The following is a 13,302-nucleotide window of genomic DNA, read 5'->3' as shown; positions in this document are numbered from 1 at the left end:
ATTTTGTTTATAGCTGAACACCCCAAAACATCACATAAGTATGAAACAGTGCTGCCATATTTCATCTTGTTATTTCTTCCACTTTAAATGCAGTTTCAAAAGAACATTTCTATGACACACAGGGGACAGTGATTTCCTGTTGCAGTCAAGTACTTCAATTAAACAACCACACAAGTAGTTTTCATGGATTTTAATTTTAAATAATTTTCAAGAGTAATACAAAAGTTACAGGTTTGTCTATTCAGACTAATCGTTGTTTTTTTTTTTTTTTTCCAGTGGAGAAATTCTTCAGTGGAGTTACCTGCTGCATCTTCCAGGTAACACTGTTTAGAAAGCACTTTGAATGACACAACGTAAGCTCATGTTTTCCAGAAGAGAGGATTCTGTGTCAGGCGTCTCTGGAAGTTCTCATACCTAGAAAAACAAACAAACAAACCCCAAAAGCTGCTGCAAATACAGTGGCTTCAACAATGACACAAATAATCTAGTCTATGCAGAAAACACGATAAATCACATCTACTCCACACCAGGAAGGGAGTAAATCCAAAATCCTCCTTTCTGATTCCGTATCAAGAACATTCACAGTGAGGCTTGTGTATGTCAAACACTATTTCATTAAAGCCTGTCCCAATGGATGCCTATTAGCAAAACTGTAAGCCACTTGGAAGTGGCTATTTTGTAATAACATTTTTTGGGCTAGGAAATCACTGTTTGGGGCAGGTAGAAGTTTGGGTCTGTGGCTGCCCATCCTCCTAGTAATCCGGCCAAGTATCTCACAGAAGAAACCCCACTAAAACCCAACCAAGAAATCCTGCCATTTGGCGATACCCTGTAATACTGGGACAAAACAAGGTAACACCAGTGCTTCCCAGTCCAGTTCTGCCGTCCCTGTCCTACCCCTTCCGTGCTGCTCCACCGAGGCAGCACAGAGCCGGCTTCGCGCTGCTCGGTTCACAGGACAGACGCGAGCAGGACGGCACAGAGACCACAGCCTCCGCCTCAGGATCTCCTCCTCGCTGCTGCGTGTACCCTGCTCACAGGTAAGGCAGAGGGACTGAGACAACTCAGACAACTCAAGAAACCTTGAGAGAAAGTAGTCCCTGTTATTTTTCCCATCCTCGCCAAATAATTCTAACTTCCACATTTTTTATATACAGTAATGTTTTAGTAGAATCTGAGGAGGAAAAATAACTCTCTGGCACATACTGGAATCACATACACACACGTGCTGTCCTAATTTCACTCTCCATACCCACAGAAACAAGCAAAGTGCAAACAAACTGAACATCAGAATTCATTAGTGACCTACAGTGAAGAAACAGGGCAAGTAATTTCTGTGACTTTCTAAAACAAACAAAACCAAAAACCTACAGGCTCTGAGCTATAAAAGCCTAAAACCCCCCCTGCAATCCCCACAAACCCAAGCTGTAAGGTACCAAAAGGTACTGCCGATGAGACAGAAAACAAACAAAAAGGCTTTCCTCCATCTCACAGCTCCTGACCCAACTCAAATGAGAAGAGACTCTGGAAGGTTTTAAACCCACTCAAATTAGAAAGACTTATTTATGAATGAGTTTCTAAGCCAAACTATTGAATTTCCATTCCAATCAGGCCATTAATTCCATTCCATTAGAGACCTAAGATACTTGACACATTACACGCTCTAAACAAATTATGACGGCTCACAAACATGAACAGAGCCAACACCTGCTGGATTTCTGTGGCTGTAATCACGTTAACAGATTCCTATACACAAATGAGTTCAGTTCATTGGAGTTACGCCTCACTTCACTACAGTTTTGAACAACAGCCAAAAGCAAATTCAGCATCACCCAGGCAATGACCAGCCATTACCCTCCTTCTTCAGCCTGTTCTCCCCTTTGGTTTCCCTCAGGGACGTTATGGATACCCCCATAGATTCATGAAGTGTGTAGAGTTACCTTCTCAATAGAAGGGATCTGCACCAAGTTACACTCCCAAAGAAAATCCATTGCTTATGTTAACCCCTTGCATATTCCTGAGATCTGTACTAGCGATAAAACCGCAGTCAGAGCGCCCACAATGCTGGTTTAAAGAGGGTTTAGGTTCGTACTGTAGAGGCTCAAGAAGGATAAACTGTAGGAAAGCATTTTTCAGACATGCTAACAGGCTGCCTGCAGTTCACATGGGCTACCCCACAGGCAGTTACTTCTTAAACCAGTCCCTGGAAAACCACTCTCCGCTTGTGTTTGTGCTCAAGGGTCTTGGCGACAGAACCAGGTCAGCTAGGAACAGGGTTTCTCCACCTCTGCCACACTCTTAAACAACGTAGCTACGCTGGAACTATGTCTGGGAAGAGACCAAGCATAACAAATACGCACAAACTGACAAGTATCAGTGGGTTCTGCCTTCCCGTGACTCCAGAGCATTTGCATAATCAGCAACACAGTGCAAATCCACGTGTCAAGGGCGACATTTCTAGAAGCAAAACCATGTCGTAGGCTGTACGGCACTTTAACTAAAAAAAACCTGATAGGAAGATGCTGGCAAATAAACCTCCGAGACTTGAGATAAACAGCAACAAACGCTTTTAAACAGTTTTGAGTCATGTCACTGAGTAGCATGACAGTCGTTCAATACCCAGAAATCAGCTGGTTTAACGCCCAGAAAACAGACCGCTCGCTGCCAGCGATCGTTGCCATTACCATTTCAGAACCACGTTGGCAGGAATGAAAGCTTCAGAAGGATTTGGGGTCATCTGTGCCTGAGTAACAGCAAACGAGGAAGCAAAGTTATAGAAGTTATCCAACATCTTCTGAGTGAACTGAAATAAAACAGAGAGACAGTTCAAGTAAGTTCCTTTCTCAGTTTGAGTTTTTGTGCAGAAGTTTCACAGATACACAACTCCTACAGGAAGTAAAGTTAACACTGTCATCTAAAACACCACGGGAAGGCAGATACGGTAGGTCCCAGGGTGTTCATTTTAAATTGACCCACACATCCTAACTCTCAGTCTGGCCCTCAGATCCATCCAGCGTTCAGAAATCACCTTCAGAATATTCACTCACCCTCTCCCTGCCCAATTTCATCCAACTGGATGAACAGCTTTGGGAAGAACATTTTCTCTTTGTGACAGTGATGCAGTGACCAGAGCTTTCCCTCTCCTCCAAATTAAACCATCAGAAGAACTGCAGGCCAGGGCAAGGCTGCTGTTCCAGCTCACAGCAAAACACCCGTTGTTAAGCCAGCTGAAGACCCTGCCATCTGCCTCGTTACGAATCGTCAAGACTCCAGCAACGGGGAAATTCCTTTTAGCTTTCACCACAGAAGGGCTGCTATCCTGGCGTCCTCTGCCGCAAGGTCTCGCTGGGGAAAACACGAAAGAGATGCATAGGAAACTCCTAAACTGTAGGAATAAGGAAGTAAAAGAGTGAAAGCGAGGCCAAGAAGTAGCAAGCCCCACGTGCAGAGGATGAGGCTGCAGGACACTGGTACTGCTGGTACCTCCCTTCTTTCCCCTACTCTTTTTATTTTAAAGGAAGTATGCGTTGTTTTGGTGGGAGAACAAACTATTTTTGTAGACAGTGAAATGAGAGATGAAACCAGAGCCTGGGGTGGTATCTGCATACTCTCGTGCTTCCCTCCACCTGCTCTGACAACATGAGTGGAAGAACTCATGTCCTAGAACCCAGGAGCCTACCCTCAGTCTCACCCCACTCACATGCAGAACTATGTGCTTTTGTCCCACTTTTTTTCCACACAACTTTTTTACAATATAACTATATATAACTATATATATATAACTATATATATATATATATATAAAAATATATGTACAATCATAAAGCTTCATAAAGCTTACTAAAAATGTAGTGGGAGAGCAACCCCTTAACTTAAGAGTAGCAACGGATGATTTTGCCTTTAAAAAAACCCTACAACTTTTATTGCTGTAGTGTAGCAGTTCCAAACAGATGATGCCAAGTATTAAATAAAAGCAACTCGTCATTCACAAACATACTCCCAGTCATATCCCGTTCCCCTGCCATCTACTCCCTCAAAGGTTTCCTTCAGCTATGACTGTATGTATTTTCTCTGTAAGAGGAACTATTACTTCAACCTTTGGCTCAACTGCATTCCTTGAAAGCAACACACAATTTCAGCTAAGATGCTACTCTTGTTTTAACAGAAAAATCCACCTAACTAGAAATCACATTTGTAAAAAAGTTCTGCAATCATGAAGTGGTGGGTTTTTTTTTTCCTTTAAATACAATTCCCAGAAAGATCCACCAGCCACCTTTGCAAGTGACCTCAAGTGGCACATTATTACCTCATGACTTAACTACTGCTATAATAAAAATTGGTGGAATCAGAAATATTATTTAGCTGTCACTTGCCCCCAACAACTCCAGAAAAGCTCAGTTAACCACACTGTACAAAACCAGCTGTCAGTCACCTCCTAGTCACTTTCTCCAAGACACATTAGGTAACTGGAGGTATTATGTGTATAAACTACCAAGGAACATCAGCATCTACCTCAGCAAGCATCTGTAAGGAAAGCGAGCAAGAAAAGAACAAGGAAAAAAAAAGAAGAAAGCCTCAAGAAAAGCCTCAGCAAGCGCTGAAATGTTAAAAGATAACGTCAGAGTGGTCAGTGTTAGGGAAAGCAAGACCTGCCAGGCAGATCTAGCTTGCTTGGGTAAAAAAATGGCAAGAGTTGCAACCCAAGGCCTCGTCCACAGTGAAAGAAGTGGGAAAAACCCCACACCTTTCTGTGGGAGAGTGCACGATTCTGTAGTTCTACAGAACTGCATCAGGATTTCTCACGGGTTGGTGGTACACTTGGACATCTATCTGCATCCACGCCTGCGTCTGCCTTGACTTTTGAATAATTTTTGGCCATCCCTGCAAGTCTATGCACTGGAGTTCCAGCACCTACAGATCGCCAAAGATCCAGTGTCTCTTACGTGCATTTAGTCACAGCTGCTTCTGTAAGGAAGTATCATAAACACAGTTACAGCAGAGCTACATCAACACAAGGGAGTCTATTGGCCTGATTCCACTGAGCACACAAAATCCAACCCTTTATGGGAGACATAGCTCTCCAGTGTAAGAAAAAGTCATCTCAAAATATCAAAGCATCCAGCCAAATGATCTGACAACGATTAGGCTGGGGACAAACCAACAGCCACCCATAGCAGCTCTTTAAAAAATTCTTTTTAATTAGCTCTTCAGAGGCTCAATTCTTAAGACTTCCGTAGTGCAGAGAATTTCTGAAAACAGAACGTCCAAGCTACCTCTGTGAATGAATCTACGGATGACACAGCAGCACTTGCAACAGGAGTCTGCTGGGCCAGGTTCTCCAGCAGTTCCACTGAGATTCCAATCTGGGCCACCGTTGGCGTCTGAGGGAGGTTCATGGCACCAAAGGGATGTTGACTTCCCTTCCCTGAAAGCACCACGAACAGCACACGTTAGATTTGGCACACATGGAAAGACCGTGTTACTTAAATCACCGTGGTTGTTCTGTAGAAAGTGGTACTCAGCTCCCACCAGAGAGGCCTCCCCATCTCAGAAATGCAGAAAAATCACACAGTCCTCCCACAAGGACAAGTACACACACGCACAACAGATGAAACAGTGTGACAGGTACATTTAAAAAACACTGCAGATCTTAAGGAAATTTCTATTAAAAAAAAAGGAAAAACATAATTTTAAAGCTTGCTCTGAAGTAAAAGGATTAAACAGAAAATACAATCTGTGAGTAAAGGACAGCAGAACCTTCCTGCATAGGAACTGAGCCTTGGAGTCACGCTGTAACAAGTGCAGATGAACAGGGAACACGCAGCACTGCTGCACTGCGAGTCACTCATTCAAAACCAGGTTCTTGTGAACCCGTTTGTGCACTGCAAAATGGAGAGCATTATTTCAGGACCACTGTGACTCAAAGTTGTCCCTGTGGAGGGCTGGGCAGCCCCAGGTCTCATCTGAACTGCTCAAAACCACCAACAGTAGCAAAGGTCAAAGAAATAGCCATGGAACAGAAAAGGCCTCTGACTTTGCCAAAGCCACAAAGAAAACACTGGATCAGGCAGAAAAACCCTCTGTGCTCACTTCTGACCTGTCTCAACTGAATATTAACCAGTACTTTCAGTCCCAGCTTCAGCTGGGGTCTCTGCAAACAATGGCAGGCACCTAGAGTCACTTAAATCACACACTCCTCTTTGTCAGCATCTGTAAAGGAGAACACAGGAAAAAGTCAGGGGGGCCACAATGCCAGTAGTAAACAAACAGTAACACCTAAGAACACAACAGCCAAGTACCGCCTTCACACAGAAGTGATGTTCCGGTAGCACCCTCTGGCCTCTTACTAGCAGGAGAAAGCAAAACTAATCAAGAGCTGTCCCACAGACCAGTGAACACCACCTGTTCACTGAGCTGCAAGAAAGGCTAAAGACTGAAATCTAAAGCACCATCTGACTTAGTTCCAGGGTCAGAAACTCAGCCAGCAAAACCAGCGCAGGTTTGAGAAGTCAAACTCAGGCTCAAGACTGAAGATCTTGGAAACCTGACCATTCTCCTGCAGGGACACAAGGCATTACCACAGAGAAGCCAATAGCAAACTGAGATGGAAAGCACACTCACAAACCCAGCGCCTTTTTCAGCTGAAGCCAAGTGTTACTCTTCACCCTAGATCCTACAACTGCGTTGTAGTGCTACATTTACAACTGAGGTACTTGCTGTTCAACTGTTACTTTAACACAGGGCCAGCAAGAAGAGAGTTCATCTCCTGAAATGCTACTTAGAAGCACTTTTGAGACATGCCATTACTGTATGCTCTCAGCCATTACTGTAGATAGATGCTTGCTTGATAAATGTACAGTTCATTAAAGTATTAAGAAAGAAAATCTATTAGAAACCAAATATCACACAAGTTCATTACTAAAAGTCCCAATAGCAATAGACCTGGAGAGAATTTTTACATCTTGTAACACCTTCACCTGAGAAGCTGACACTTACAATAAAAGCTTAACATCCTCAAGCAACCAGCTCCACCAGAACGTATCACCGCTACAGAAAGACACGGTCCAAATAACAAAACACATCCACGCTTGTCACTTTGCACGCACGCCCCTGGAACCCCCCTCCTGGAAAGATGTCAAACGAGAAGGGTGAGAGAACAGCACCCTTACAGCAACTGAAACACACTCCGTATTTTCAATGCTTGGCTCTCACAATTCGCCTTCCCAACCTTACAGACAGAGGGAACACAGCACGGTACTTGGTACTGAAACACAAGCTCAGGTTTTCTCATGCAGACCCTACGCTCTCCAACGAATTAGGTCGTAGCAGAGCAATTGCAATCAGAAAAATGGGTTTTTTTCCACCCTTTTCTTTCACTCCATTGAGCTCTTTGCTCAAGGCACCGAGCCCTCATTGCCTTTCGGCCCAGCTGTGACAAAAACCTTGCCCACGTGCACGCCTCGAACGCAGACGTTGTATCAGAGGGTGTACCTGTGAGCAGAAAGCAGCACCACGGCATGCTGCACGGCAGAAGAGGCCTGTGATGGAAAAGGCCGTCCTGGAACTTTTATCCTGCTGACAAGCAGGATATCCCAGTAAGGGTGCAACATCCCAGCCCAAGGTTCACTTTCTGTTTCTCCCGCACTTCCAGGCACAACTGGAAGATAAAAAAACCTCACAACTCCAAGGCAAGGAGTATTTCCAAGCCCCTTCTTTATGCACAATCACATGAAATTCATCTGCTTTCAATCAGTAAAACAACACGTAGTCAGAGAAGAATATAACTGCACGCACTAACGTGTTACCCGCCATTACTCTTCTGCAGATCTGAAAAGCACAGACAAGCCAGTAACAGGGACAACTGCCCAGTAACTAACAGAGACAACTGCCAGCGATGCCATTCTTCTACAGCTTGACTCTCTAGGCCCAAACTGCTTCCCTGCAACCTAACCTCCTGCTTTGAAAAGGCAGGAACATTCCACACACAACGTTTTCCAAAGCGACCTAAACACAACACCTGTGGCAAAACCCAGCAGAACCTGCGTCTTGCCCTCCAAGAGCAGCCACGCTCTGCAGGAGCCCACGCAAAAAACTTGACCTCCTCAGTGGCACCACGAGAACTGACCACGACTCCGTGTTGAGCAACGAACCTCACAGCGATGCCTTCAGGAACGCCCGTGACCTTCAGAAATGCACACAGTCAGCACTACCAGTGCAGCTCCAGCAGGCACCAAGGGATCTTACCACAACATCTGATTTCAGCTGCAGCTTATTACACAAGTACAGAAATTGCACAATTTCAGAAGATCGACTCCGCCTCTTTCACAAAGGTATCTTGCTACTTTATTCCTCGTGGCTCTAAAGAAGGCACTCAGGTTTGTGAAGGCCAGAAATACTCTATTCTGCCTTGACTACAGGCTGTTAAACACTTCACCTGTAATGAAAAATCCAGGAGCAGTAAGGGCCTGAAAGAATACACACTGACTGCCACCCCACTGGGGGGCAGGGAAACGACCAGAAAAACGCCAAACCTCGCAAACACGCATTATCCAGCTTTTAGCATGAAATCCAACTACCAATTTTGTTTCAGGGGCGGGTGTAAGTTGATATAATAGTCTTATTTCCAACAAACATGAAGATTGCATCTGAAGAGAAAAAAAGAATAAAATTCAGATTTAATGCTCATAGCAAAGCCAGTCACCATCTTACATGACAGTTAATCCTCAAAAAGAAACACATAATAATGCTGGAGACTCTGGGCCTTTGAGTCTTAGACTTACAATCAACATCAGCAGATGCAAGACTTCACTCACTAAATCAAGGGGTCAAAACAACAACAACAACAAAAAACCAAACACAAAAAACCCACGAAGCACACAAGCACACCCATTTCTAGCCTCACAGCATAGCTTTTAAGGCTGGTTAAAAGTTAGCAAGAAGAACAACAGAAAAGCCTGCTTTTAGATGTGTTAAGTTTGTACCCAGACTATTAAGAGACACCATTCTATCAACTCTTCATGGCTATAGAAGAGCTCTAAAGGAATCTTTTAAAGGGTACTGTGACATCCCGTGAGACACCTTCAAGGCCCAATCTGGAAATGTCTTATTCAAAGGTTACAGGAGTTTAAATAGCACCTGCAGTCAAGGAAAAAGTGTCCAAGTTCTTAATTTAGTCTCTACTCCACGAATCACTTTTGCACGTTGACGAGTGCACTCCACAAAAGTGATTTCCCCTTTAGCTCGTCTCTTGAGACGACCTCCCGGTATCCCCCTGGGAAACACCATGTTCACCTGCACTGCCTTTCCTAAGTGAGTACGGGACAGGAGGGAGGAAAGAAGCAAAGCAAACAAAAAAAAACCTGGGGCAACTCCACTTCACTCAACCCTTGTAGTCCAGAAGTCTACCACCACATCCCCACATACTGTATTTAACAGCCCAACCGCTCCTTACAACAACATCCAATGTGGGCAAGTTATAAACACCACAGAACCTGCACAGTTCCACGGCATTTCAGACACTAAACATAAACTTGATAGAAGAGCTGCAAGTGATCCATTTAACCTTTCCCAAAGTCTGTGCAATAAAACACTATCCCACTTCAGCTGGCCGCTGGAAGAAACATGCTGCCTCTCTTCATCACACGGCAAGAAACGCTGCTACAACCGCTGCGTCCTGGGAGCTGACAAACAGGGACACACATTTGTTCCTCTCAACAAGGGGTTAAACCCAAACCGCCGATTTCAACAGTCAATAATGTCTGTCAACAATTCCAGCTCTCTCTAATCCCTCTCTGGCCTCCCCTTCCTACAGCCTCACAGTCGTCTCCATTGTACAACTGTTTATGGTCATGGAAACCCAGGCTGTGTAGCTGATACTGCCTCTACAGTCAGAGCGAGCTGTGAGCAACAACGGGAACGGTGGGGCGCAGGTCGAGCACAGCGCTGCCTCACGGCACTGCAGATGCTTTCAACCACGTCACAGAGCTCTTCCTCAAGAGCAGCCCTCAATCACGCAAAAAGTGATTAACACAAAAAATATGTTTTCCTATGAAGCTGTCTGCATTATGTCATACATAATACAGGTCAATAATAAGCCAGCATGAGAAACAGGTGGCAAAAGAACTGGCGACACACTTTACTGTTTGACCAATAACACAACTTAGGAATACACAAAAACACATGCCCCTCACACACACCCCTGCCTCCTCTGCCTGTTCTCTTTTCGGAAGAGAGCCCAAATTCCCGAGGAACACCTACGACCAGAATTCATTTTGCTCTGCATCTTGAGAGCCCTTATCTGATGCCACACCGCCCTCCAGGACTGACTCAAAAGGAAGCTTGCCACGTTATGCACGACTACATTTTATCACAGCAACCTCAACACCGAGCAGAGATCCAAGTTCAGGCTGTAGACCACACTGAAGCCTACAAAAGATGGGTATTACTTTATCACCGTAACGCTTCAAGCTGCTTGACTGACCCATCTGTCCCTTTCATAAGGCAAAGGTGTGCCATTGGGGCACTTCATTTTCTAATAAGCATGGCATCCCCCCATATATTTAGGGAAACACACTCGCACCTACTTCAGGTGGCACCAGCACTCTCTGCCTCCCATACCAGTCAGACTTCTTCGACTCGGGTCTGTATCAGAAACACTAAACCACTTGGAAAACTGCTTTCCGATGACGACACCCTCTGCTGGACAGTTCTATGGTGCAACCACAGCGAACGGGGAGCAGCCGGCTGCAATCACTGCGTCAGACTCGGCTCATCACAAAACCTGTCTCTGTGCCTACACAGAATACAACGGCTTAACAGGGGAAGCTGAAAGAAAGCGCCTAAAACCCGCGCTACGGAAGGTACCGGGTCATTCTTCCTCAGGTTCCCTATGCAGAAGCGCTGGAACACACGCCCAGCCTGCTCAAAGGGATTTCTGGATCAGCATCGCAAGAGAAGACGAGTGAGAAATGTCATGAGGAACATAAACACACAGACAGACTTCCACGAAGCTGACAGACTGCTTCTAGTACCACATCTGCTCGGAACTATCTGAAAACACACGGTGGCCTGCTTTTACGAGCAGCTTTTCGTTCAAAACCACCTTCAAACATTTACCCCCTCATGCAGGCACATGTTTCACAGTCTGCTACGTTTTACCAGTCTTACCAGATTTCAGACCAGAAATTTTGAAGATGGCACTTGGCTTCTCGTTAGTGACAAACCCCAGCAGCTGCCACACTGCCACCCCGCTCTGGTCCGGGTAACAGAAATAGACAGATCCTCCCATTCCTTCTGGAAATGGTATAGTTCCCAGCATGAAGACCACTACATGGTTGATGTTTTCATAGTCCGGTAAATCAAATACAAATTTGTCTTCAGCCACTTGTTGGGGAGCTGCTTGTACCTAAAGAGAACAAAACCTGTATTAGTATCATGATGTTTTTCATCTTTGACTGCAACTGTGAATTTCCTTTTACAGAAACACACCTAAAGTGGAACATAACAAAACGTGAGGAACGTACTAACCTAAATAGCAAATCGCCAGATAAAAGTCAAACACAGCAGAAGAACAACTGCAAAAAATATTACCAAAAAGGCACAACACTCTCGTTCTACCTGCGCTGAACATATATCCCACCCGGGACTACAGGATCAGGATACCTTCGCTCCCCATGTGCGTAGGAGGAAAATAGGGTGCAGAAGAGGTTGCCAAGTCTATAAGCAGTGGCTGTTGACCACCTGGCTGGCACAACCCCAGGATCATGGAAACCTGTTCACATAGGAAATACAATAGACCTTGAGACAGGCAGCAGCAGGATGGCGAAATGCCAGAGCAAAAGATACCCTCCTCTTTACCCGAGATGCCACATCCTCGCAGCCAACGCACAATCTAGCCTTAAAAAGCTTCTTTTGAGCTCCCAGCTTGTCTCCGAGGAGCCCAAGCCTCTCCGTTCACGGACGGGACGGCCACCGCCTCCCGGCACCGGGACTCTACAGCACGGCTGCCCCCGGGGACGAGGGGCAGCAGCCGGCCGAGGCGCCGGGCAGGCGTGAGGAGGCCGGCGAGGTGCCCCCCCCCCGCCCTTGCCGGGGGCCAGCCCCGGGCGGAGCCGGGCGAGGGGAAGGACGAGCCCCGCGGGGCGGCCCTGCGGCGGCTCCAGCCCGGCCCCGAGCGGGTTGAGGGCCCCGCCCGCGGCCCGGGCAGCGCTCACCAGCCTGCCCGCCACCAGGCAGCCGAACATGGCGGCGGCCGCCGAACCCCCTCAGACGCCTCGCTGCTCCGGAGCCTCCATGGGCGCCGTCTCCCGGAAACCAACCCGCCCCGCTTCACCCCGGCGCCGCCGCGTCACTTCCGGAGCGCGGCCGGCGGAGGGCGGAGGGCGGGAGCGGGGCCTGGCGGGAGGCGGGATTCGCCTGCCGGTACGGCGGGGCGGCCGTGGGGCGGAGGGGAGAGGGCCGCCCCCGCGGCCCTGCGGCTCCCCGGCGCTGCCGTGCCCGGCTCCGTGTTCTGGAGCGAGCCGTGACTGACCGCGCTGAGGGCGGTTGTGCGTCCTCTGCGCCGCGAAACCGGCGTCGATCGCGCCGTGGAAGTGGAAGGCTCGGTCCGAGGTGGTTCAATGCGGACACAGCTGGCCCAAGCTGACGAATAGAGTCTGCGTTCAAAAATAAAAGAGAGAAAAAAGGGAAAAGTTAACCAGAAAAACTACCTGGTTACCGGCGTACAGCACGTGTGCTGAGAGACAGCGGCTGTAACGGCGTGTGGCGCTGCGCTACCGAGAAACGGTTTGTCCTCACAGGTACAGGTCAGGTTCTGGGAGTTTGCACCGAAGAAGTGCGCACATCGTGTGTGTTTGCTGTGCAAACCGATCTTCAGCGCCGTGTCGAGAGGGACAGGGAGCTACTGGGCAGAGTCCAGCGGGGGGGCTGTGAAGATGATGAGGGGACTGGGGCATCTCTCCTGCAAGGACAGGCTGAGAGACCTGGGGCTCTTTAGCCTGCAGATGATGAGGGGACTGAAGTATCTCTCCTACGAGGACAGGCTGAGAGACCTGGGGCTCTTTAGCCTGGAGAAGAGAAGACTGAGAGGGGACCTTATCGATGTTTAGAAATATCTAAAGGGTGGGTGTCAAGAGGATGGGGCCAGGCTCTTTTCAGTGGTGCCCAGTGACAGGACAAGGGGCAACGGGCACAAACTGGAGCACAGGAAGTTCTGCCTCAACATGAGGAAAGACTTCTTTCCATTAAGGCTGACAAAGCACTGGAATAGGCTGCCCAGGGAGCAAATTCCAACACGGTGTTAAC

At 47.2% G+C, this 13,302-nt stretch overlaps 1 protein-coding gene across 3 annotated transcripts; it reads right to left on the bottom strand.

The window, feature by feature from the left end:
* Positions 1 to 311: 311 nt before the first annotated feature.
* HIKESHI (heat shock protein nuclear import factor hikeshi) lies at positions 312 to 12,269 on the bottom strand. 3 transcript variants are annotated; one of them, XM_086475780.1, is made up of 6 exons: positions 12,213 to 12,269; positions 11,660 to 11,770; positions 11,167 to 11,347; positions 5,274 to 5,425; positions 2,685 to 2,803; positions 312 to 414 (listed from the first exon to the last, which is right to left on the bottom strand). In XM_086475780.1, the coding sequence occupies exons 1-6, from the start codon at positions 12,240 to 12,242 to the stop codon at positions 360 to 362; spliced, it is 648 nt and encodes a 215-aa protein (XP_086331906.1). In that variant the 5' UTR covers positions 12,243 to 12,269; the 3' UTR covers positions 312 to 359. The 3 variants fall into 3 exon arrangements, with proteins under 3 accessions (XP_086331906.1, XP_086331914.1, XP_086331918.1); XM_086475788.1 differs by lacking the exon at positions 11,660 to 11,770 and having other exon boundaries at positions 11,167 to 11,404; XM_086475792.1 differs by lacking the exon at positions 11,660 to 11,770 and having other exon boundaries at positions 2,685 to 2,743; positions 11,167 to 11,404.
* Positions 12,270 to 13,302: the final 1,033 nt, after the last annotated feature.

This window comes from Leptosomus discolor, chromosome 1 (genome assembly GCF_034619465.1).
Source record: "Leptosomus discolor isolate bLepDis1 chromosome 1, bLepDis1.hap2, whole genome shotgun sequence".
In the NCBI taxonomy this organism is placed as follows: Eukaryota; Metazoa; Chordata; class Aves; order Leptosomiformes; family Leptosomidae; genus Leptosomus; species Leptosomus discolor.
This window is presented reverse-complemented; position numbering and strand designations above follow the sequence as displayed.